Genomic DNA, 26410 nt, shown 5'->3' on the forward strand with positions numbered 1-26410 from the left:
AGCAGACAAGTAGCTGGAGAGGCCACTTGGGAAAGGGCACTGAGATGCTCCCAGGCCTACCTCTGGAGGTCTACCTCTGGTCTGCCGACCCATGGGCTGTGCCTTCTTAGACAAATCAGCTGTGCTTCTGGGTTTGAGTGTCCTTGACTCTCAGAGGGTTAGACTACATTAAATCTATGAAACTTTCCTACTTTGATGTTTCTAGGACCCCTGAGCAGGAATCGTCTTCACCACAAAGAAGTAGGTAAAGAAGAGATCTTTCTGGATGGTGGAAGGTCAGGCCTGGGAACTCGCCCTCAGAGTTGCAGCCCTTTCCCAGATTGTAGCCCATGTTGGTGTGAATGAGTTCAGGTTAAGCAAGACTCCAATGACAAGTGTCTCTGGCTGGGGTGGCAAGGGTGAAAGTTAAAGGCCTAATACTCTCACCACCTAGTTAAATCGCAAATTGCCCGGCATACTCACTAGTGAATATGTCCAAGGCCAGAAAAGTCCCACTTCTGACTTTTAACACAGCTTCTCAAACGGCCTCACTGGATGTTGAGCTGCATTTACTAACAAAACATCTTACTCAGGCTGGTTAAAGGTTCCGTTCACCCCAGATTCATTAATACGTGCACGACTGAGCACTTCTCACTGGTCCTGCTCCAAGCTGGAGGCCTTTTGAATTTTTTTGACAATCATGAATAACACAGGGGCCCCACCTTCCTTCTTATCACACCTCCCTCCCAGAAAAAGTGAACCAACTAGGTTAGCCCCAAACCTGGGTGAAACTTGGTCAGGTGCCAAGGAAGGCTTAGACAGACTTGCCTGACAAGCTCGTGCCTCTGCTCTGCTGCAGTTCTCACCAGGGCTGGTGCATGGGGGAATCCAAACTTGAGAGACTCAGACCCGACAGACCAGGATGGGCTGTGGGCTCACTAAGCAACTCCCACTTCAACTCTAGGAGAGGAGGGAAGTTTTAATCACCTTCACCCTGGCTCCAGAGTCAGAGCTCAGGCCAGCGTTGAGTGTTACATTTAGGTGTCAGCAGTGGTTCCTGACCTTGGCTGCTGACCTCAGCAATGGAGCATGCAACCAAATCACAAAGACTGGGGTCAAAGAGAAGCAGGCCACCAGCAGCACTTGGTTATGTTAAAAATACAGAAGAATGCTGACACATTGAACATTTTTAGGTTTTTTCTTAGTCTTTTCTACTTAAAATTTCCAGCTATGGCTGCAGTGGGGTTTTACTTGGTATAAGCCGTATGGATTTTGAAGCAGAATAGCTGGATTCAAACCTTGGCCCTACCTTGGCCCTGCCAAAACCACCCCCAATGCCTTCAGGCAGGCTGCTCAGGTCTCAGTTGACTTATTTGCAAAACAAAGAAGATGAAAGTAATACTTGGCACACAGAGTTGGTTAAAGGACTTTGATGAGATAGGTCTATACAGTACCACTGCCATAAGAGGAAAATAATGATTAGAACCATAAACACCCTTTATTAGAGATTTCTGTCCTCAGGAATGTACCATGCAGAGGGGTGGCTTAGGCAGAACAAGAGACCAGAGCAGGATAAAATGGCTGGTGTCATCCTAAGGCAAGGATGGTATGGGGAGAGAATTATCCAAAGACTTGGTGGGATTTAAGGGAGACACACCCTTCCCATCCCTCCATCCATCTATCCACCACCTGTGTGGGGTCTACATCTCTCCTGTTAGAGCTCCCCACCCAGCGTCACACCTGAAGCTTCGTCAGCACCTGTCACAAGCTTATTTTCAATTTCAGACAGTGGGAAAGAAAATAAAACAGAGCCAGGGAACCAAAGCTGGGGGTTGGGCAGGTGGAAGCGGCTTCAGATCCGGGATCAGGGACTTTCCAGGAAATGACAAGAGGGCTGAAGAGTGACAAGGATGCCAACATCTGGGGGCAGCATGTTCCAGGCAGAGAAAATGGCAAATGAAAGATCTCAGGTGGGAAAAGCAGGTGCCAGAAGGGAGAGAAAGAGGCCAGCAGGGGAGGAATGAATGAGGCCAGGGATGGCAGAGGCCAGGAACCCAGTCACAGAGGGCTGAGCCAAGATAAGGACCAAAGGCAAAACAAAAACCCAATCAAGTAACATTTTCCCTTTAGAACTCTTTGCGAAACACAAAGGAAACCTGGGAATCTACACCCCTTCCCCCTTAGGCCCTAAACTTTGTTATGTAAGAATCAATACCTTTTATCTTCGGCCAGACCAGATACATTTGGCATCCTCAACAAGCTGCCAAAACAAAGCAGAAAGCTGGCTAAGCCTCTGTTAGAGGATGTTCTGAGCTTTCCAAAGCACATTTCTCTCTCTTTTCAAGTCTGTTTGTTTAGACAAGGTATATGGATACAAGCTCAGATGCAAGGGGCCAGCTGCCCAGGACCAAAACAATCTCAGAAAATGATGATTCAGCAGTAAGGAAAGATAAAAGCAGTCTTAAGCATCAGCAAGTATTTCTGCTTCATCTAATGTTTATGGGGGGGGGCGGGGAAGACCCCAATGTGAACCAGGAGGACACGGATCTGTATTTGCTGAAAACACTCTGGGTTTGGTGAACAACAGAAGCAATGGGGTCTACATCTGTCCTATTAGAGCTCCCCACCCAGCGTCACACCTGAAGCCTCTCTACCTCCAGGCACAGGGAAGCCTTGAGTCCCAGGGAAAACCTGAATAAAGCCACCAGCTTCCTTTGGTTTTAGTTACTTATTTTCAGTTGACTTTAAAAATCAACGACTCCAGGGGCCACACAGCTGAGCACGATAATATCAGTCTCTCTCTAGCCTTCATGATAATGGTTGCCTAGGTTCCCTTCACCTAGGTTACATTTCAGGGACCTGAATACTGTTTTTGTTGGAACCACCAACTCTTCCTTTGGGCCTGAGCAGGTGTCTGAAGGGTGGCCTTCTTACTCCACCCCAGCTCGCCCTAACATTGGCCATTTTCTGAACATATGTCCCATGAAGAGTCATGAAGTTTGACTATGCTGGCACAGACCACTTATTACCTTGGTCCCAATCACCCTTCCCCATTCCCTAAGTCACCCTGCATCTTTATGCTGTAAATATGCCCACACCCCATCCTCAGGGAGGCAGACTTGAGGCTTGGGCCTCCCCCTCCTCACTAGTCTGTCCTGCAAATAAACTCTCTGTTGCAGATCATGGTATGTTGCTGATTGGCATTCGGTGTGGCAAAGCCTCCTTGGATAAAAGACTCATGTGCTCTACGGCCTGGCTCTGCTTAGAAACACGAGCTGGGATCCATTTGTGAACTGAAGCATGAGATGATCTTTGACTGCTTCACCTCTTATTATAGCATCTTTACATCCCGCAGTGTCCAGGGAAGTGCTAAGTTCAAATCATATGCCCCTCTGCATGCCCTTCTCCCCCAGAAGTGGGGCTCAGAAACAGTCTTTGGAGAAGTGCCATTCTGATCTCTAGCGCTGACACTCCTCACCTGAGACTTAATACCAGAACACACTGAGACTAAATGAGGGGTGTGGTCACTTCTGACCTTAAGCTCTTTCTTTTGGCTAATTTTCTTAAAAGCAAAGAGGTTGTGATGCTTTGCTTTTGGGTATGCTCTTTATCTTATTAAAACCAGAAGGCAGCATTAGCCTGTGGGGTTTTAAAGTAATGGAAATTTCATTTCTGAGCCTCAGGAAGAAAAATGTATGCAGCTTTCCTCCCTCCCAAATTCTATAAGCCACAGACCCACTTCTCCTGTGACCTCTGGCAGCCCCTGAAACACTAAAACCTGCCTGGAGGGGGACTGATTTGTTCTTCTGGAAAAAAATACACAGAACACACTACATGGATGTGGCCTGGGCAGGGGACGGGGCTCAGGAAACAATACCACAGGGTACCAATGCTTTTGGCATGCAGAGTATTTTAATCTCAAGGGTATTAGATGGCCTCAGAAGTAAAGTCTCCCTGATCTTCTGCCCTCCTATCTGTCGCCCCTCCTCCATACCCCCTCCCCTCCCCAGTGAGCTAGAGAAACTAGAAGTCCTCTCCTCTAAAGCAAGCCATAAAACCTACGCACGTTACCCGAAACTCCCCTGTCCTTTCTGCATAGGAACTGGCCATAGAGAAATCTGATAATAGTTCACAATACCCTGTTCCAGAGGAGTCTTGCCCTATACTCAGGAGGAAGGAATGCTACAAAGAGAGGCCAAGAAGAATGTGAACAGACAAGCCTTGTTGGTTCCCCTTTCCGTCTACCATTAGAACAGCTGTCCATTCTTCAACAAACCAAAGTATGAAGACAGATGTTTTCTCCTGGGTCTTCAGGTCTTCATTTTGAAGACATCTGTGTCATGTTAAACTTTGATGAAATAAAGTTGTCAATCTGCCTTGTTATAGGAGTGCTGTCTGGATGAGGAAAGACACCACTCACATCTGCCTGCCCCAACACGTGGACCCTTCTAGTAGACCAACCTCCCAGGTGGTCTTTTCATGGGAATCATTGACGCTCATCTGTTTATTCATCAGCTACAGTATGTAGAAGCACCGTGCTACATCCCTGGGGAAAAACGACCTAAAATACGAATGTTCTCTATACTCATAGATCTTAAGTCTAGGGAACAAGGGGTGAACTTTAATAATGAGGAAATATTTCTAAGAGAACACCCAGTACATGACACACTGGTATTCTGAGTGGAGGTAAACAGAAGATTTGCTTTGCCATCAAAAGCAGAAACCACAACTCTTTGATAATACCATGGGCCAGTCCAGCATTGTTATTAAGAATAGACACCAATAAGCCAAGCCATTTCCTGATACGTTCAGGCAGCTCCCTGTACCAGCTGGGCTTGAGTCTCTTCTCTACAACCCTGTGCCTCGTCTTGGTCAGGTGGCAGCTCCTGAAATCATGGCACCCAGAGCACCATGTTTGTTCATGGAGAAATCCCATGAAAAAGTATCAGACACAACTTCTCTTTATCAGAGACAACTATTTTATGAGATCATAAATATAAGCTTTCAAAATTCACATGAGACTAAAAAAAGAAATAAAGCAAAAAAAGCAACGTAGGACTAGTTGAAATGTATTGTTTCAGACATTTTAGGCCAGTATTTGTTTACTATGACTTCCTTCATTTTCTAACTTTGAGAGCAAACAGTGCATATGCTAAAGGTAGAAGAAAAAATTTAAATGGAAAAAAATTCCACCCACTGATTTGTTATCTATGAATCAGAAAAGGGCTATGAATAGTTAATTTTATTGGCAAGTTCCAATTCCCAAACAACCTGAAGAGTTTGAGACCCAGTGGGACAGACGGTGGGGAAAAAGAAATAAAAACATTCATCTGTAAATTCCAGAACAAAATAGAATAAGGAGTGTGCCCAGACTCACACCCCACCCACATATCAAAAGCCTCTATTTGCAGAATGAATAAGTTATGGAGTAATTATTTGCTTTACCATATGAGTTTCTTTTCTTTTTTAAATAGCTCATTCCCAGGATGTACTTTAGATATTCAACTCAGAGAAGTTTGACATCTCTACAACCAGAGCACTTTATAAAATAAGGCCAATAGAGCCCTTGAGGGGAAAGGAGAGGAATGTACATCCAGAATAGTTCTCTCATCCGCCCTTTCACCCCCACCCCCAAGATGTGATTGCCAGCGAAAGCAGAAAATAAAAACCAAGACGGTCAGGCCAAAATATTTGTCCTGCTGCTTTCCTTGGACTCTGCACAAGTCTCGCATGGCTCCCCTCCCTCCCCTCCCCCAGGGCTGCTGTTGGCTGGAAGATGGATTCTCCAGAGCAGCGAATCTCACCAGGGGCCATTTGCCCCTCGGGAACCTTTGGCAATGCTGGAGACTTTTTCAGGTGGGTGCAGCTGGGCAGGGGGAAGTGTCCTCTGTCCTCTGGCGCCTGGAGAGCAGGGATGCCACTGGAATCATTCAGGACAAAGGGTTACTCTGTCCAAAATGTCAATAATGCAGAAGTTGAGAAACCTTGGTCTACAGGAGGTAAAAATCTATAAAAGGACTTCCTTCTAGAACCAGGATGCAAGAACTGTGTTCCGACTGCTCTTTTCTTTGAGATGAGTGATGGTGCAGTTGGGAGGGAAAACGCTGCAGCCCTCTTGCCATAATGTGATGTTCTCTGTGCCTGCAAGGGTTAAACTCACTGGCACCTAAATTGCGACCCACTTAAATACATTTGAACATAATTTTCATTCATAGTGCTACCACAAGAGCTGCGCAAGGCCTCACGCTTAGCTTTAAAAGTCTTCTCAAAAGTAATTTATAGTTACCGCTTAGCTTTAAAAGTCTTCTCAAAAGTAATTTATAGTTACGAGCCATGGCGAATTCATTTACTCTATAAGTACAATCATGACCCAACAAGCCTTTTGATCCACTATAGAAGGGCAACAATTGCACTTTAATTAGTTATTTTTCACTTACTTGTCAAGACCTGTTTGTATAATCTAAAGAACTTCACATCCTCTTAACATTCCTCATGAGACCTTGGGAGAAAACAGACTCAGACTGTCTCTGAAATCTCTAATCTCAGTTAAGTGGTAGGTGAAGCAGCTGTAGTGGCCACGCTCCTGCTAGGATTTGAGCAAACTCATTTTTCTCCTTCCCCAAATCATAAAATCTATTTCTTTCACAGTTGGGATAATTTTCTGTCTATTTCTTTTTTAGTACTAGCACAGCATACTTTAAATAATCCCACCCACACACACACACACAAAAAAAAAAAAAAAAAAACAACTAAACTTCAGAGCATGGCTGGGTTAGTAACTAGGTTTTTAGGAAAACTATTTTCATCATAAAGACCAGAATCTCTAGCTTTCTTTCCTTACATACCCAAAGGTGTAAGAGAGTCCATAATCAAGATCTTTTAAATTGTGACTGCAACAAAACATGAAGAAAACCTATTGTGCTTCCTCATTTTCATTCATAGGGAACTTAAAAAAAGAACAAAACTCACACATTTATAGTAACAGAGAAATCTACTCAATGCCCGTGCCATTTTCACCACCAAATTCTCCAAACATGACTCTAAAGTCTTCTTTAGTCTCAAAAGTAAATTCCAAAGAGCTCTAAAAAACCACAACCAAAACAAACAAACCCAAAGTCTGAAAACCACTCTCTCTTTTCAGTCTTCAGAATAAAAGTTTGAAAAACACAAACCAGTTTAAAAAGTCAATACCCCATGCCTCTCAGTAAAATAACCTGTCTTGCCAGCTCTTCAGGAATGCAACAACGAATAAAAGCTCTGTGGTCCATTCTGTACCATCAGAAAAACAAAAAGTGTAAGTAAAAATGTATTTCAAGGCAATTAAAGTAGTCTTTGTCATCACTGTCCAGCCATCCACATGTGGAGGACTCCAGTGGCCTCTGATGTCTCCCAGAAAGCAGGAGGCTGGGGGGGGACGGACAAAGCCTTGCCAAGCACAGGACACCTTATCAATGCCCACTTTACCTTATGCCAGGGCTCCTTTGCTTCCAATTCTGTCCCTCAGCTGTACTGAGCAGGGAACTCCTCTGGGCTTCAGACTCAGAGACGGCAAAGAGGCTTGGGAAAAGCCAGACCTCAGCCCGGCAGACTGAGGTTCCTGCCTGCCTGGGTTACATCCCAGGCTTCTCTGCAAAGCTAGGCTAAGGCAATGTGCATCACCCCAGAGACGCACACCGGAAACAAGAACAGTGTGCGGCAGGCACACTCTCTCAACGCCTCCTCTGCTGGCTTCACTTACTAGTTAAACACACCAGCAACCACTATGGGCCAGTCCATGTTCTCAAAAAAGGAGGGGGGTAGATATTCCTTTTTAAAAATGCAGGTGAGGAAAGTACCATTTTTTCACATCTGCTTACAATTATCTGCATTGTCAATCCGACAGTAATTGTCTGAGGGAGAGGCTTGCATGGAAACTAGGTTTTCATGCTTTTTAAGATTCTTTGCTGAGTTTGAGGTGATGGAAAGGTGCACAGCTATGCCTGCAGGCTGCCTCCTCTCCCAAGCCACTGCCTTTGGGACACACATATGGGACCCCTGTTGTAAAAGTGTAGTAAAACAGAGTTCAACTTTGACTTGCATTTGCTACTTCAGAATTTTTATATTATTCTGTAGTACTATTTGAGGGAAATGTTGTTTTAAAAAGAGACTTACCAAGCTTCATTCATATGTTTGTACATTTCATACTGTGCTCTTTTATTGCAGGATACTTTAACTATGTTCCATGCATTTTACACATATTTCCTCATTTTCAACTAAACTATTCTGCAGAAGTCACAGATGAACTGGTGACAGAAGGTGAAGCCACAGGCTCTGTGTGTGTTAGAACAGAGAGGAGGAGACAGAACCTTTTACTCTGATATCATGGCCTCTTTTTATGTACTGTTTCTTAAAACTAGGGCAAGATTCTGTGACAACTGTGGTCCTTTTCAACAGGACTAAGTTGATTTAAGGAAGTTTTCAGAGAAATTCTTTGCCCATAAATATCTGCTAATCCAAAGACCCTTTTATGTATGTGTAATCCCTCTAAGCTGGTCTGGAAATGATCCCAAAAGCTGTTGAAGAAATGTGAGGGTTTTTGCGGTGCTTCTAAAATGCAGAGGAAGAGGAAATGGGTGTACATTATGATAATTATGGGGATGTTAATGAAATTTCTAGGACATCTTTCTTCTGAGGAACCAAAAAAAATCTCCATTCAGGTGCCTTCATCACACTTTGGCAGTGCCAGATTCTCAAAGGGGCGTGTGTGGGTTTCTCTACCCCAGAATCCCGCAAACCAGGCTGGCAAGTTACATGCAGATTCCTAGGCTCCAGCCTGGAACCCCTGAATCTCTGGGGTGAAGTCTGGGAATCCAGCCTTCATTATTTTAAAACATGAGTAACTTTTGATTGTGGCAGGAACACTTGATAGGACCTCTACTGCCTCACAGAAGTGCACATGGCACACTGCGGTCAATCAAGTAGGCTCCACGCTGCACTGGAAACCCACACTACACAACATGGTTCTCATGCACAACGGCTTTAGGACCCTGGCCTCAGATCCAGTGGGGGGTCAGAGACAGTACCTCTGACCTCTGTAATCGCAGCACCTCCTGTTTAAGACATCAGCAGGGAGCCAGATGTTTGTCAGGGGTGTGAAGAAATCCCTCCTGAAAGAAAACTGGGAGGGGCTGAGGCTGTGGCTCAGTGGTAGAGCACTTGCCTAGCATGTGTGAGGCACTGGGTTCAATCCTCAGCACCACAGAATATAAGTAAATGAATAAAATAAAGGTCTATACATCTAAAAAAATATTAAAGAAAAAAAACCTGGGAAACTCAACGGGGATGGTAGTCACATGGCTAGAAGTAACTCTGGCCTTAGAGTCAGGCTCATCCTCACCCATCTTTATGCCTATCAGCCTATATTTGGGTCATCAATTACTCATTCAGATTTATCTTAACCACCTCTATGACTTCTGGGATGGGGAGAGAGAAGATGGGCATCTTCAAGTTTACCAAGCAAATCTCCACGTTTATGAAAAATCACCAGCACATGGAATTAACACCTTCAAGGAACCTGCAGTTGGACAACCTTTGGTGAGCAACAATGAGCTGTCTTTCCATGGGCAGGCCTCTGGGCCTGTGTGTGGACGCAACTTGGGGAAGAAAGGAAAAATAACTAACTAGGCAGAGGTCTGTTGGAGGTGATAGAAATGTTCTAAAATTGGGTTGTGATGTTGGACGCACAACTCTAAACTTACCAAAGATCACAGACTCAGACCCGGAATACAGGCAAATTTTAGGGTATGCAAATAAAGCTGATATCCATCACAGGGGTAGCTGCCCAAAACAGGGACTCTGTGCTAGGGTTAAGGTTCAAGGAGCTGGAGAGCAGGAGCTGAGAGTCCTCTTCCTTGTCATCCTGATCACCGGTGGAGGTCCTCTCATGGCAAACGTGCCTGACATCATCCAGCACAATCCAACAGAACTGCACTAATCCTCCAGCAATTTACACCTCAACAGATTACTTAGGTGGATGCCACAAGAGACATAAACAGACAGGAAAGAGCCATATATGAATGAAAGGAACAGGTATTTAGTGGAGTGATGAGAAATGTAAGAGTATGTGAATCTTTAAACATTTTGGGGTTCAAGGCCATTGCAAAAATTCATAATGGGAAGAAAAACTGTTGATCAATACATCTTTATTTAGCAGCTTCTGAATGCCTGATGAAAAGTAATGGTGAAACAATGGTAGATGGAATTTATGGTCACGAATGAATGCATGTGAACGTCACTTGTCCCAAGTGACGTAACTTGAGGAATTTTCAAATCAAAGCATCAACATGCCTGCTAACTTGTGCATTTGGAAACTTCACAAACAACACATCAGAGAGCAACTTCCACACAGGAAGTTGTAAGCTTATTTAAACAATCAGGCCTTGACAAAACTTGTTTCTTTGTTTATAAATGAAGGAAATGGGGGGAAAACTTTTTTTTTTTTTTTTGAGGCTTGGTATGCTAGACACTATCTCAGATGACTCACTTCCTATCTGATTGAAGCCCGTAAGAGGTAAGTCTAATTGTCCCCATTTTACAGCTGAGGATGCTGAGGCTCAGAGTCTAAGCAACTTGCTGAGGATGACTCAGCTCCAAGTGGCTCCAGCACCCTTCCTGGCACGTCTGACTATGTCCCAACTTTCCATTCACCACCGTTCTCTTCCTCCACCCTACCATGAAGCCTCAGCAAGCTCCAAAATTCCAGATTCTGTTTCCAAGTTGCCTGCTGCTTTGCATTTTGCTACAGAGCCATGAAAGCAGTTTGTCAGCAGTTTGCGAGGGCAGTCCAAAAGTTTCCTTCTGGGGAGGAATCACTGTCCCAGTCCATCTCTGCTGGGCCCCAGCCCAAGCCTTCTTCCCCCTGGATAGCTGGCAAGCCATGAGCAGGCCCATCTGCTGGAACTGGCACACTGTCCTCCACAAGGTGGGAAGCCCGAGGTCCAGGAAGCCAGCACATTCAGGTGTAAAACAGAGGGGGAGGGAGCCTGTTCCTAGTATCAGAGTAGGAGGCCAGCACCGGCTGTCAGGGTCCCAGGGACCCAATGCTCCCATTTCTCCTGGAGCACTTGTCATCACATCCGGGGCAAACCGTGCCCAGAATAGAAACCGTGCTGGTGAGCTTTGGATGGTGCCACTTTTCAACACTGAATCCCAAGTTGAACACTCATGGCAAGAGTCCAGGTGGACATAAGCAGAAGGGTAGGCGGAGCTGAGGTGGCCGGAGAAGCCACCTTCCACGTGAGTTACCATGAACCCAAAAGCTAGAGGGGACTGAGGGGGCCACTGTGGTAGCCAAGTGCCCAGCAGACCCCAAGAGTTCCCTCTGTCTCTTTAGCCTCCACCGGCCAGGTGGGCAGATCCAAGTGAATTAGCAGAAATCTCTTGCAAATAGAGAATGGGCCCTAGTGAAACCTCACAATTCAATTTACCTCATAATTAAACTAATATTACATCAGTCTATAGTGGGAAATGTTTTTATAAGGATTTTTAAGTTTAAAACCTGTTGATTTGGAGCAGAAAATAACTCCTTATTAGAAGCCTGCAATTAAACCAAGCTGTAAGATCAAAGAAATAAGGTAGGAAGCAAGTTCAACTGATCCAACTCTCTGAAGTTAAACAACGCTGAAAAACAAAACATCTTTTTAAGTCAAGATAAATACAAATTCTTTTTAAACTGTCATTTCCGGATAAGAAAGCCTTTCCATTTGTGCTGAAAGGAAATGGGGTGATTTTTTTTCCCAGAAATATCAACTCTCTACTGCTTATGAACAGTCTTCTGTTCCTCTGGCAACACATTTCCTTTGTTGTTAAAGTAAGGGAAAGTGGGCAACTTTGGGGGAATCAGATTTTCCTCATGGCTCACTGTGTCAATGCGCTATGCCCAACTGGGCCAATTTCCAGTCTGTTGACTGTAGAAGGGACAAAATGTTAGCTCAAGGTTATTCTTCACAAATAAGAGGGCATAACTAATACATCGAAAACCGTATGTTGAGTTTAAACCTCAGGACACTTTCGGGACTGGGAATATCTTACATTAATCAAGTCACACTCTATAATCAAGGGCACAGTCCTGTACAATGGCAAGAGAACAAAAGTTTCCCCATCTACAAAAACAAAGAACCTGGCAATAAATGAAGACATTTATTGACCTGGATAAGATCCTCACTGATCTTATGCCTATAGGTCAAACTCCCAAGGACTAGAAGGGAGGGGGAAAGGGGAGAGTGCTCACCTGACTGTTCACCATGCCAGGGGTTTTACTTATTTGTGTTTTCAAGCCCCACAGCCCTATGAGGCAATGGTCAGTGTTATTTTACAAATAAGCAAAGAGAACACCAGGATCCCCACTCTCCATCATCTTGCATATCTTTGTATAGATAGAGACTTAAATTGAGATACAACCTACAATCATAAAATTCACCCTGTTAAAGTAGACAATTCAGCAATTTTTAATATGCCAAAGAGTTATGAAACCATAGCTGTCTAGTTCTAGACTATTTTATCACTAAAAAGGCAAAAACAACAACAACAACAACAACAAAAATACATACCCACCCATCAGCAATCTCCCCTCTCTTCCCCCCCCGCCCCCCAGTCTGGTGACCATTAATCTTTCTATGTCTACACATTTGCCTATCCTAAACACTTCATGCAAACACAATTGTATGACATGTGTCCTTTTATGTCTTCTTTCATTTTGCAGAAATTTTTCAGAGTTCATCACATAGCATGAATTAGTGCTTCATTCCTTTAATTGGCTGAATGATATTCCATTATATGGACATACCACCTTCTGCTTAACTCACATTTAAAACAAAACCACAGAGAGCAGCGGTGCATGCCTATAGTCCCAGCTACATAGGAAGCTGAGGTGGGAGGATTACATGAGCCCAGAAGTTTGAGACCAGCCTGAGTAACATATAGAGACCCTGTCTCAGAAACTAAACAAAACCGAAACCATGTCTCCAGTTCAAACTATTCAGTGATAGTGTGAAACAAGAAAAGGTGGACAGTGTTTCCATATCAGTCCTGCCTCACAGGATCTTCCTGACCATCCGTGGAGCTATGAAGAGTCCTAGACTACATGTCTATCCTGAGATGTCATCATCCTTCATCAATGTTCTCCAAGGACAACTGATAAAGGCGGCAAGATAGCAGGAGGTCTGACTCCATAGAAATTCTCCATAGTGACCACAAGCAAAGTCACTGATCTTCAGTGACATCTTAACACTAGTAAACAGTAAACCAACCCAGCAACATATGTTTATTGTCCTGGGGATAGGTATAACAGACCACTAATGAGACGGGGCTTTTCCTTCCCACCAGGAATGGAAAATTTGGGTCCTTCAGCAAGTCATACTGGGAGACAAATTATTTTTTCTGCAAGGATTATTGCCAGGAAGATCCCAAAGCTGTGTGTGTGCACATGTGCACGTGTCCCTACCTCGTGTCCCTACCTTCTGAGAATCGGGAGACCTATTTTCTAATTTCGTTCTGTCACTAATTAGCTCCAGAATTCCCGGCACTCGGTGTCTTCATCTATAAATGGAGGTCAGTTGTAATGGCCTTGACCACTTTATAGGCCTGCTGTGAGAGTTAAACATTTAAGAAATCACTTAGAAATGTTCAAAATATTATACAAAATCAAGATATTGAGGTGGTTCACTGTCCACTGAGGCATAGAACAAATAAAACAACACAACCGAAACACTTGCTTCTCCAACCCACCCCCCGCAGGGTTCTCAAAAATATTTGCATCTACAATTAAGAGGAAGAGAACATGAATTTGTCCAAGCACAGTGAGAAGGAAGAACACAACTCATTTTCTGCAGGGGTGTGGGCCACGATTCTTACTTTGTATGTGTATGATACACAAAAAAAAAAAAAAAAAAACAAGAAAGTAGGGCGTTAGCATTTCAGCCTGTCTTTTGCAAATCAAATCTTCCATGGTGACAAAAAGGAGTGAATGTCATGCAAGTGCCGTGCGTGGGATCACCCATGTTCTTCTCACTAGTTAATAAGTTAGTTCAGGCCAAATATGGCCATTGCAACAAATGCATGCTTCAAATACCTGCACCAAAAGGAACGAAGGGAACCAGGCCTCCCATTTATAATGTGAATTAGTTTCACAGGAACATCACAAACCTTTGGCCTGGGGCTTTGTGAAAAAGCATTTTTTTAAAAAAATCAGTTGAAAAAGCAAAACAAAATAAAGCCACCCATTTTTAATCCCTCAGAGAGTCTAGGGAAAGGATCTGGCTGGATCCTGTTGCGATTCCATTTCCTACACTCCAGGAGGCCAGCAGGAGGGGTCTCAAAGCAGGTGTAAATCCTCTTCAGGCTAACAGGCACAGAGAGGCCAGGGGCCCGGGGCCTGAAGGAACAGGCCTGAAGGGCTCTCTGGGGGACTTTCCCAAACTCATTTGAGGGCCTCTTTCTTCTGGGGGTGGGAGGGGTGGGCAGGGGGATAGGCACCAGCACACATTCCTCCCCAGAGAGCTCAGGGCCTGAAGGAAACACCCCACCACAAAGACAGGCAGGGCCAGACCTTCTGGAAAGACCAGATGTGGAGGGTTGGGAAGAGGGAAAGGGAAAGGCCCTGAGACCCAGGAAGGAAAGCAGAGTCTCCCTCGCTCCTCTTGGTCAGAATGTAAACACTTCAACTGCCCTTTGTCCTCGTCCTTCCAGAAGGGACAGAAAAGACAGCCTGCAGCTGCTCAGGGGGACACCACTCTGCAGAGGGGACAATGGGTGGGGGCATTCATCTTGAAAGAATCAGGAGTGCGGGTGACATAGGGCCCCTGGGGGATGGGGATTGTGCAAGAGGTCAGCCGAAGCCACCCTCAGGCTGCTTGGAAGAGCACCCCACACTTGGGGAAGGGGTGAAACCCTTTTCCTTTACTCTTAAGACTTTGGTTTTCCGTTTAACTTCTTTTTTCCTTCTTTTTCCTTCCTGCCTTCATTCTGGATCTATTTGTTGCTGTTTCTTTCTTTGGGAAGCTGCAGGTAACAATCTGTACCTGGGAAGGAAATCTGCTGGAGTAAAGGGTCACCTAGGGCCATCCACCAAAGACAAGGAAATTTGTACCAAAGGGATGCCCCCATGTCCACTGACATCTGTGACTTAATCTGAAGTCACACTTAATTTTTCAAGCAGAAGGGAGATGGGAGAAGGGAAGGAGGGAGAAGGAAGGGGAGGGAGAAGGAAGGGGAGGGAAGGTTTTTTTCAAAGCATTCAAAGAAGGGATGGAGAAAGGAGGCTATCAGCAAGTATCTCATACTAATTTGTTTCTGGACTACTTAATTAGGAGGCAGGCCATAAACAACTTCAGATTGCTCCTGAATTTATAGATTAATTAGCAAAATCTTTTAAAGAAGTGCCATTAGTAGCAAGATCTCCCTAAAAGAGAATCTTGCTACTGGAAACAAAACTGAAAGCAAATGATAATAAAGCTGAAATTTGAGTGCAAGCTAGCTGCTGGGTGTTAGAGATCAGTTTCCAGAAAATATCTCCAAAAAGAAAAGGATAATTGGCTCTGAGCCTTAGACACAAGACAAGAAGAACTAAAAACTCAGATCCGCAGAATCAAAGAGACTTTAGGAGTCCAGCAGCCCAAGTCCTGGATGAACATGTATATTTTAATGTTTGTGATCAAGGAAAAGAAAATGGAGGCTCAAGGAAGTTGAGAGAATTGACCAAGGTCCCCCAGCCGTTGAGTTCCAGGGCCAAGTGCAGATCTCTGGTTCCCAGCACTGGGAAGCCCTTCTCATGAAGCCACCTGGTCCTCAGGCCCCCCAGCTCTCCAGGATGACAAGATGTGTGGGCTTTACAGCTATGAAGGAGTAACAGAGATGAGAGCAGGATGGAGCTTCAAAAGTCACACGCCAGTCCCTCTACCTGTGGATGAAGACTGACCCAAAGAGGCTGCAGGACCTGCCAAAAGTACTTAGGAATCAGAGACACAGCTCAGGCCAGGAATTTCTCTCCCCATTGAGGCCCTGTGCCCTTTCCCCTTCTCAAAGCTCCCTCAGGTGTCCAGTGGAACTTCAGTGAAACCACACCCAGAGGGGCTCTAGTGTGCCACTCACTGATCCTTAGTGAGTGTTCAACTAAAAGTGAAGCTGAGCTCAGGCCTCCCAGCACCGATACTTAGGTGGAAAGGTTGAATGGTGACCCTTTTTCCCCAAAAGATATGTCTACACCAAATCTCTGGGACCTGAGAGTGCTAATTTACTTAGGAAAAGGGTCTTTATAAATTAGATTAAGCTAAAGATCTTGAGAAGTAGTAGACATGCTGGGTGGTCAGGGTGACCCCTCCGTCCAGTGACAAGTGTCCTTCTAGAAGAAGGCAGAGGAGATGACACAGCAGAGGTGACTCAGAGAAGCAGCCATGTGAGGATGGAGGTAAGAGTGGAGGATCCAGCCACAAGCCAAGGGATGCCACGAACCACCAGAAGCTGGAGGAAGTAAGGAAGGGTCCTTTCTAGCCCTTCGGAGACTGTGTGACCCTAGGGCACCTTGATTTTGGATGTCTAGACTCCAGGACTCAGAATAAATTCCTGCTGTTTTAAGCCATCCTCATTTCAGCAAACACCAGAAACTGAAAAACTGATCATCTCTGTGGATTAAATAAATGAAAAAGACACAAACAAGGTCCGCAGTATTTGCAACTGATTCACAATCACAGTGGTTCACCAACAACCGGATCAGAGAACAAGGCATGGAGGGAAGTGGAGTGTGTGGACACTAATCCTGCGTCCCCCCACCCCGCCCCACCCCGCCTCTGATCTCTCAGTGACCAAACCCAGCTGACTCACAAGAAGTCACGTGGTGGTGTGCTAACTCTGCAGGACCTTGTTCTAGATCACACGCCCATCCGAGCAGCGCCTGCTGGGTGGACCCTGAGTCTCAGCCTGAACGTGCAAACTGTTCCCAAACGGCCAGACTCTGAAGGCATTTAGGAAAGTCTCCAAGCCTTAAACCCCACAAAGCAGCTTCCAGTGCAGGAACCCGAAGCCAATTGGGGAAGAGGCCTCTGCCGCCCCAGTAAACACTGTACCACTTGGGCCTTGAGGGAGAGGACAGAGTAAGCAGAGATTTCTTCAAAATGTCATGTTCTTGGATCTCACTTTATTTTAGATGCTCCTTCCCACAGCTGTTGAATTAAATCGGAAAGCAAACAACACACACAGATACACACACCCAGCCCTTTTGCCCCAACTCTTTCTGGGGAACACAGATCCACGTGTGGATTAGAGATGGCTGACTTGCTCTGTGCTCTCTACAAACATGGCGGTCTCAAATTCAAGCACCGTGCTGCTGGGGGTCTTCTTGCCTCTTCCTAAGGCTGAACATCTGGGAAATTGTTTTATTATTGTTCTTTGAAAATGAAATTTCCCAGTTGCTCCCAACTCAACAGGTTTATTCAGTCTTACACAGGAGACTAAACTTGGGAACCCCAAGGGAGATTCGGTGAGGCCCCACTTAAGCACCTCCTTAGATGAGCTCTCAGGGGCTCTACAGACAGATGAGAGACAGACTCAGGGGAGGACCAGTCACTCCACTTGGAGTACTGACCGTGATAGGACCACTTGGACTTCAGTAAGGTGGGTGACAGCACCTTCTCCAATAGCCTTGCAGGGCTTGTTCCTCCTCGTCAACCAAAACCCTAGTCTCAAAATGTCCTTGGGCCAAGCATTAAGTTTCACTGGAGAGACCGTGGGTCCCCCTCCCAGCTCCCCAGGTGTGGGTATGGGTCCAGTCCCACAGGCGCTCCTGCCCTGACTTCCACAGAAGTCTCACTTGCCCCCTCCTCTGCACTCTTCTCAGCCTTTTTTTAAAATTTGAGGTGACATTCCCTTGGCCTAGAATCAAACACATTAAAGTGAACAATCAGGAGACAGCAGCCCAGAAACACCTCAGGGGCTCCCTGGATATGCGTCCTGTGTCTCTGAAATACACCCTACTGGGAAGTATGGACATGGTTAGATGGATTCAGGGCCCTGGTGCTGAAGGAGGAGGTGGCAGGCTGCAGGACCAGTCTGTCCTCCTGCCAGCTGCTGGGCTTCCTAACCCAGCCCCACTCAGCACACATTCTGCACCCTGGAATATGGGTGACACGGGAGGTGATCTCGACTTTTCCATGGGACCTGGTTGACGCCCCACAGGCCTGGGAGAAGTGGGGCAGTGACTGCCTCTGAACTCTGGCCCAGAAGCCCGTGTGTTGGCCCAGGAGGAGCCTGGCTCAGCCCACGGGCAGACACTGGGGAGCAGCTGCCGAGAACACAGGAACTCAGCTGGCCGGCTCAAAGCAGTCACACCTGAACTTGACAGACTTCAGCTTAGCCCCAGCCACAGGTTGCTCTGGGTCACACAGGATGTGGGTTTCTAAGGGTGGGGAAGTCAACACCTTCAACTCTCACCCACCCTTTCTTAGCCCTGATTCTGAACCTCTGCTTCCTGGGTCTGTGTCCTTACACACACACACACACACACACACACACACACACACACACACATACATATGTACCCACGTGACTCTAACACCCTCTTCATTTCCTCTTCTAACTTCCAAAAATAAAAAGAGTCTTTTTCATTTCAACAGTCTTTATCATTCTTTTTCCCCCCTTCACATTCTCCATCATTCCAATTTTCCAATGAGCATTTGGTAGAAATCGCCCCCAAGGACAGCACAGCCCATGGATTCTCTCACAGTCACCTGCAACTACTTTTCTTCCGTCAGAGGTGAAGGCAAAGAGAAAAGGAGGCTTTCTCTAGTGATTCTGAGGACGCTGAGGAAATGGCGGTGACTTTGAGGGGAGCTCTTCTGCCACTTACCTCCAGGACTTTCCCTGTGATAAACTGTTGACAAGCTTCACATTTCACACCAAAGAGCCCCTGGTAGTCCTTTTCACAGTATGGGGCGCCATCCCTGCAAGACAAAAGTGTGTTCAGCTCCCAAGAAGAGGTGACCAGAGCCACAGATGGAGGAGGACACTGAAGTCACCTTTCCCTGAGCCCTCTCCACAGAACGGGGGTAGAACTTACCAGAACTTGTTTATGCCTCACCCAGCTTCCACCTGCCTAGAGACCTGGCCAGACATGACCACTGTCACAGACTGGAAAGCTGCCCATCTCCAGGCCACACAGGAGGAGGCCTACCCCCGCTGCTGGTTCCCGGATGGTTTCAGAACTAACCGGCAGAAGACCCAGGATCCTGCCCTTTCACTGGCAGCCCAGACCAGCTTCAGAGGTGAGCTCAGTGCTGTCTACCTCTGTGGGGACCCAGGTGCACCTTCTCTCCCCACACCCCTTCCTTGGGCTCACAGGCCTGACAGAGCCCCCAGCAACCTCCAGATTCCATTTCCTCAGCTCTCAGGAGGCCCGAGAACCCAGGACCCTTTCCAGGGACCTCAGAGCATAATAAACAACATGTCATTTTCAGCTTGATCTAACATGAGAGAGTGAAAAAGCACCCTCTAGAGAGCCGAGCTGCCCAGCCTGCCCAGCCTGCAATGCCAGTTTAGAAGCTCGACTCTTCTCTGGTCTTCCTTGGCTGACCACCACCATCCACCCTGGAATTCTTTATTCTAATGAGGGTGTTTCTGCTTGAACTCAGGTCCACTATGAAACTAGATTTCCAAGGTAAAAGACCGCAGCTGCTTTTTTGTTTCACTATATTTTTTTCATTAATTTTTCTGAATGGGTGATTTCATGTGGGTGGGGAAATTTTTAAAGGGCATATAAAGATATAGAATGGCAAGTTCTGCCATTGCAGGGTGCATTAAAAGCTGCCACCACCCACACTCCACTTACTTCCTCATCCCTAGCTATCATCCACAAGACCTCTGACTCAATATGAACAGGCTTCCTGGGCTGATCTGACACTGGTCTACGGAGCCCAGTGCCTAGGCTGCATGTGCTTTGCGGGAGTCTACACATAAGCTCAAAGGAGGAGGAGAAAGTCTTACTAGTTCCACATAGGACAAAAAAAAAAAAAAAAGGGAAATTATTAGATGCTTAATTGGTTATAACATAGGGTGTACTATTACGTCAGCTTTGGAATGATTAGACAATTGATAGTCATTTAGTTTATAGCAGCCAGATTATGGCAAAATAACAAAATTATTTCCTAAAGTTTTATAGCAAAAAGTTCATCACAATTATGGGATGTGAATGTGCTTCATTTGGTCTAAGGAGGAGAGGCCCCGGGCAGGTTCTGCACAGCACCCACAATGGCCCATCCCCACTCCAAGGACCCGCACACCCCTGGCCCAGTCTTACTTGCTGATGTACTCCCCAGTGAGGACCTTCCCGCAGGACTTGCATTTGAAGCACCCCAAGTGCCACTGCTTGTCCAGCGCCAACAGCGCCTGCCCATTCTTGATGTCTCTTCCGCAGCCAGCGCAGTCTAGAAGAGAGCACAGCCAGTGGTCAGCACGCAGTTCCTTTGCCAAAGCCAAGCATGCAGGCTTCTGGACCCCAGCGTACACCCCTCAACCCTGTTGCTAGGCAGGTAAACACCATATTATTCCATTTTCCTTCCCTGCACATAATCCTCCCCAGGACACCTCACAGGACCCACCCTCATACAGCAAGGCAGCTGCTGGAACCTCTGTGGGTCCAAGTGGATGGGATCCTTCATCTGTTTTATTTCCTGGGGGGTTAAGTACCCTCTGAGCTCCAGCTGGACCAGAGAATATTTAATGATAGTGTCTTGGCTGTGATTTGAAGAGAGCCCTCACAGGCCTTTATTGATTGAGAGCACAAGGGAGTAGCTGAGCACAGCAGGTTGGTTGCCTCTCTCAACATGGCGTGTGGATTCCTGGAACTCGGCCCACAGCTCTCACTTTTGTAAATGGGAGACGACTTCCTTAACAACCCAAACCAGCCTCTCAATGACTTGTGATCATCGATTAAATGACTCTTAATTCCTTAGCTTTAACTCATCCTTGGCAGGTTCCCGAAAAGCAGAGAGGAGAACGCAGAGTGTGGGCGCTGGAGTTGGAGAGCCAGGTCCTGCACTCAGCTCTGCTGCTTGTCTACGTGACCAGGCAAGTCACTTGCCTTTTGAAGCCTTGTTTCCTGATAGGAAAGTGGAGATGCTATTGGCACCCACCTCAAGCCTCTGATGAGGATTCAATGGTTGCCACATTCAAAATGGCCCTATAAACATTTGCTATTATTATAGCTGCCATTATTATTTTGATTATGAAATACTTCATTGGGTTAGGGAAGTGTTTAAAAAAAAACAGAAGAATGTAAATGGGTACACACAGTCTAATCCATGTACCCAAGAAAACAACTGCCAGCAATTGTCCATGATGTCCCCACTTACATACAGGACCCATAGAGGGACCCAGCAAGGCCACTAGTGGCCACATTTGGAACGAGACCGAGACCAGGCCCCTCAGTGCACAAAGTGATTAAACAACCCCCTCTTCTGACCACAGCTGTGACTGCTGCTCCTTTACCAAAGATGCTTCCAGCCCACTTTGACTCTCTCCTGGAGAAATTCAGGATACCCCAGCACCCACCTGCTCCTGATTCTTGATAACACCCATCCCAGCCCTGCTCCCACTCCCTGGAATCTCCCTGTAGTACCCAGCACAAGTCCAAATCCTGGAATCTTCTCTTCAAACTCCAACCATGGTGCATAATTCATCTCTCTCAGCTGCAGTGAGTTAAGTAAACCTGTGTTTTGGTATTTTTTTTTTTTTAATCTCAGGTGTGTGTCTGGTGAGCTTGTAGCATAGTGTTAACATTGTTTGAGACCCAGAAACTTCAGGTCTAAGATTTTATTCTAAATATATTTTTGCAAGAGTGTGTGTATTTCTGTGTATGTGTTCCCTATAGCATTTTGAAACAAAAATTGAATTATAGTCTATATTGACATCAGTGAGGGACCCTCTAAATTAATCACAGCACAACCAACAATGGAATATTAAGTGCTGCTAGAATGAATGAGGTAGGTTTAGCCAGGTGTGGTGTTCCACGCCTATAATCCTAGCGGCTTGGCAGGCTGAGGCGGGAGGATCAAGAGTTCAAAGCCAGTCTCAGCAAAAAGTGAGGCACTAAACAACTCAGTGAGACCCTGTCTCTAAAATAAAAATACAAAATAGGGCTGGGGATGTGGCTCAGTGGTTGAGCGCCCCTGAGTTCAATCCCTGGTATCAAAAAAAAAAAAAAAAAAAAAAGAATGAGGTAGGTTTATGTGTAGTATGTAGATGTGGGACTTCCAAAATAGACCAAGTGAGGAAAGCAATCTGCACAATAGTGCTCATGGCATAAGCTCATGCATAGAAAAATAGTAAAGAGTCTGCATGCTTACCCAGAATAGAACATGCATGGGGAAAAAGCAAGACCTTCTTAAGAAACTTCCCTCTGTGGAGAGGGACCTGACTTTACTTCACATCTTCTGTGATACACAAATTGTTTTTTAACCATGAGAATATTAAAAACAACAACAACAAAAGCATGAGGTTAAAAATGTCAATTCTGAGTATTATGGATAGAATTTCTTAGAGCACAGCCTTTTACAAACTGAGCGTATAGTACACAAAAAACTAAGTATTTTTTTAAAGTACAGTTTATGTGTATCCCCATATCTCATCAAAAATATAAAGGAATCTCACATCTGGCAGTTTATTATCAAGAAAAAATGGAAGGCCACAATATTTATTTAAAAATACAATTTTCACTGGGCACGGTGGTGTGCACCAGTAATCCAAGCAGCTCAGGAGGCTGAGGCAGGAGGATCAAGAGTTCAAAGTTAGCCTCAGCAAAAGCAAGGCACTAAGCAACTCAGTGAGACCCTGTCTCTGAATAAAAATACAAAATTGAGGGGCTGGGGTTATGACTCAGCAGTAGAGAGCTTGCCTTGCACGTGCAAGGCCCTGGGTTCAATCCTCAGCACCACATAAAAATAAATAAATAAAATAAAAAAGGACTGGGAATGTGGATCAGTGGTTGAATGCCCCTGAGTTCAATCCCTGGTACCAAAAAAAAAAAATTTTTTTTTTGAAGAGTAGGAGCACAGTATAGACTTAGAATGAATTGATGATTAATAAAGAAATAGACTTTTCAGAGCAGTTTTAGGTTCACAGAAAAACTGAGCAGCAGAAGGTATAGAGATTTCCTATATTCCACTTGCCACCATAAACTTGCCCCCCCTTACCAGAATGGAACACTGTTATCACCGCAGAGCATATACTGACACATGATTATCAGCCAGAGCCCACAGTTGACCTTAGCATTCTGGACGTTCTGTTTAGACAAGTTTGTGATTCATATACAGTATTATAGCATCATATGGAAGAATTTCACCTATACATACTGTGCGCCGCCTACTCGTCCCTTCCTCCCACCTTCCCCGGCAACCACTGAACTTTTTACTATCTCCATAATTTTGCCTCTTCCTAGATGAAACAGTTTTAGTTCAATTGAATTGAATTTTTTTACGCATCTCATTAGATAATTCCCACTAGGTGGCAGCGAAGATTTAAATACTAAGAAAAAAGCCATGTAACAGAATTTTTTAAGGAAGAAATAAACTTGAGAGATATTTTTCCAGCTCTACAAATGAAGGCTGTTGGATTCAGCAAGGCTGGCAGAGCGGTTTGAGGTCTCCACCTACATGAGCAGAGAAGTCTAGGGAGATGGCTGCTGGATTAGGGCTTGGGCTTTGGTGTGGGAAGACTTGGGTCATTTACTCCCTCTGACCTGTCATTTCTTCATCTGCAAAATGCTGACAATAGCAGCTACTTGCTGGGAAGAAGCAGCGAGATCATCACTGTAAAGTGCTTCGCAAGCACAAGGCTTGGTACTACACATATACTCAACAGGTCTTCCCCTGCTTCCTGACTCTAGTCAAGCACCTTGGCACCCAGACATTCTGGAGCTATGCAAGAAGAACAATTGGAGAACAAGGACCACCAAGATATTCTTCCCTGAGGGCTGCTATGGATCAGGAAGGGCTCTGTGAACATGGTACCAATCCTAGTCAAAACGCCTTGCAGACGGGAAGCCCTTGACCTTACAGGTGGTATCTATACCACTCAGACCCTCTGAGCCCTGCCCATTATCAAAGGCAGGCATTTGGAGGATGCTTAATAGAGAAATATTCACACAGTGCTGAATGCTTAAAACCAGACAGCCAAGCTGGGCTGGAAGAGGAGGCTGGGGCAAAGCTTCCTCCATCCCAAACTTTATGACACAAGCAAATCAACAAAGACTGCCTCCTAGATAAGAAAAAACCACCCATGTCAGCTGGTCCCGGTTTTCCAGTGTATTCCACCAAGGCTGCTCATTCCCTCTGGACAAAGCCACAGTTTCCCTTGGAGCAGCCTGCAGTCCTGCTGGGCAAAGTGTAAAAGATGGAGAGATAAAGAGCACACTGGATGGTTCACTTCTTCCATGCTCGCTCCAATTGAGCTCCTTTATAAAGAACAAAAAGTCCTACTCTCTATCTGCATGTTTTTCAGCTGTTGAGAAAATTGTTTCCACATCACTGAAGCAGCTGCTGATAAATATAGAAAGCTGGTGATTGGCACTGGAATTACTGTCAAAGTCAGAAATAGGTGAATATGGAGCAGCATCAGGGAAACAAAATCCACTGGTGACAGCCAGTGTTCTGGGAAAAAAGGGAAAACAAAACAAAACAAAACAAAAAAAACCAGCCTTAAACTCTTTGCCTCAAGCCCTACTCTTGGCACCAAAGCCAGAGCAAAGTAGGGATTTGGCTACTTACGTTCAAGTTCAACTCACATCCAAGTACACACCTGGTTCCATATTTTTATCATTTTGTTCAAAGGCCATACATATCATTATTAATAAGGATCCTGCCTGTCTGCCTTAATCTTTTCTAATACTTTTTGGCAGAGGCCCATGGACACCTGGGTTTCAAAAGTATTTGAGCTGAAGAAAGGGACATATGGCTCTTGGAAGGAGGGTGTTGTTCCCAAGCTAAGAGGAGAGGTTTTCTCTCAAGTGCACTTAAGGTCCTGTCAACCTGGACACCTATGTTCTCCTTGAGAATGACTTTCTGCCTTCCTAGAATTCCCCATTCAGGATGGTAAGGGACAAAAAGATGTCTTTTTTTCTGCAAAGATGCCTTTTGGAAAGGAAGACTGGGGACATGGAGCCACAAGAAGAACAAACATGTGATGGTTCAGTTTCCACCCATCTCAGCCTTCCCAGGTCTGCATGCTTCGGACATGCTCAGTCATTCACAAAAGTGGTAATAGCCATTCAGAGCATCTGTCCATCAAGGATCAAAGCCTTCAGAATATGGAATGGGACTGTTTCCAGTGTTGCAGAATTTTTGGCAAAGGCATCAGAGATAGTGATGAGTATTCCAACTTCCAAAGATGGGTACTAGGGGCTGAGTGGCTTGGTGATAGAGGACTTGCCTTGTCATATGTAAAGCCCTGGGTCCCATCCATATTGCTGGGAAGAAAAAAAAAAAAAACCATGAGCAAATAGCTCAATGGTAGGGAACATGCTTAGCATGAGCTGGGGTTCAGTTCTAAGCACCCAAAGTGAAAACAAAGTCTCAAGGGAAGCGCCACTGGTCAGTGCTTGCTGTGATACTAAGATACCATGAAATATCTATTGGGATTTTGAGACAATCAGAACATGCCCTTTCTTTCTTATGAAAGTTTCTAAAATAAGAATTTTTTTTAAAAAAAAATCAACTTTCAGTATTGAAACTGTTGCCCAGATACATACCAGAAAATTTAAGCTTTCCCCAGAATCTTTTATTACAATAAGAAGAAAAAACAGAAGCAGTATTTGTCCAAAACAAAATTATCACATAAATTCATGGCCATACACGTGGATGAAAAATAAATAGTAACAAATCATTTCAGACTTAGGGTGCTATTAATAGAAAGTGGAATAAGACTTTGGAGACCTTATAAAATATCCTTCTAATGGGCTGCTAACTAGAGGCACTTTACCCTGGCCAATCTCAGAGTCTAAATTCCAGGGTTTGATTTATTGAGGTCCTGATTTAAGGACATCTTATCTTGCCATCCAAATGTTCATCCAAATGTTCATGGATTTCCCAATCTTGTGAGATCAAATGATAAAGACAGGATGTGAAAGAATACCTGCTCTGTCCCAAAGAAGGGAGTGGGGGAGCAGGAGAGCAACCAAAACACAGGACAGATGCTGTTAGGTGACTAAGATGCCTTTGACCCCAGCCTTCCACAGGTTACCTCAACCTCTACCACTGGTCTCCTTCATGGGAATGACTATGAGGTGGCCCAAAGTGACTGCCCACTTTATAAGGTCCTTCCCACCCCTCCAGAGAGTCTAAGTATCATGGCCATCTGCTCTCATGCTTGAACTGAACACAGCATCTAAGTTGCCAACCTGGCCTTCAGAGGCCCT

At 45.2% G+C, this 26410-nt stretch overlaps 1 protein-coding gene across 6 annotated transcripts in view; it reads right to left on the reverse strand.

Annotated features, from left to right (window-relative positions):
* The window catches only part of Ablim1 (actin binding LIM protein 1), a 137279-nt gene that overhangs the window by 76688 nt on the left and 34181 nt on the right, over window positions 1-26410 (reverse strand). For all 6 annotated transcript variants that reach the window (XM_026389160.2, XM_026389155.2, XM_026389154.2 and 3 more), the window contains exons 4-5: window positions 20300-20426; window positions 18854-18947 (exon numbers count right to left, since the gene is read on the reverse strand). In XM_026389160.2, the coding sequence (XP_026244945.1) occupies window positions 18854-18947; window positions 20300-20426 (221 nt within the window). The remainder of the gene's footprint in view (window positions 1-18853; window positions 18948-20299; window positions 20427-26410) is intronic.

This window comes from Urocitellus parryii, chromosome 5 (assembly GCF_045843805.1).
Source record: "Urocitellus parryii isolate mUroPar1 chromosome 5, mUroPar1.hap1, whole genome shotgun sequence".
Taxonomy (NCBI): Eukaryota; Metazoa; Chordata; class Mammalia; order Rodentia; family Sciuridae; genus Urocitellus; species Urocitellus parryii.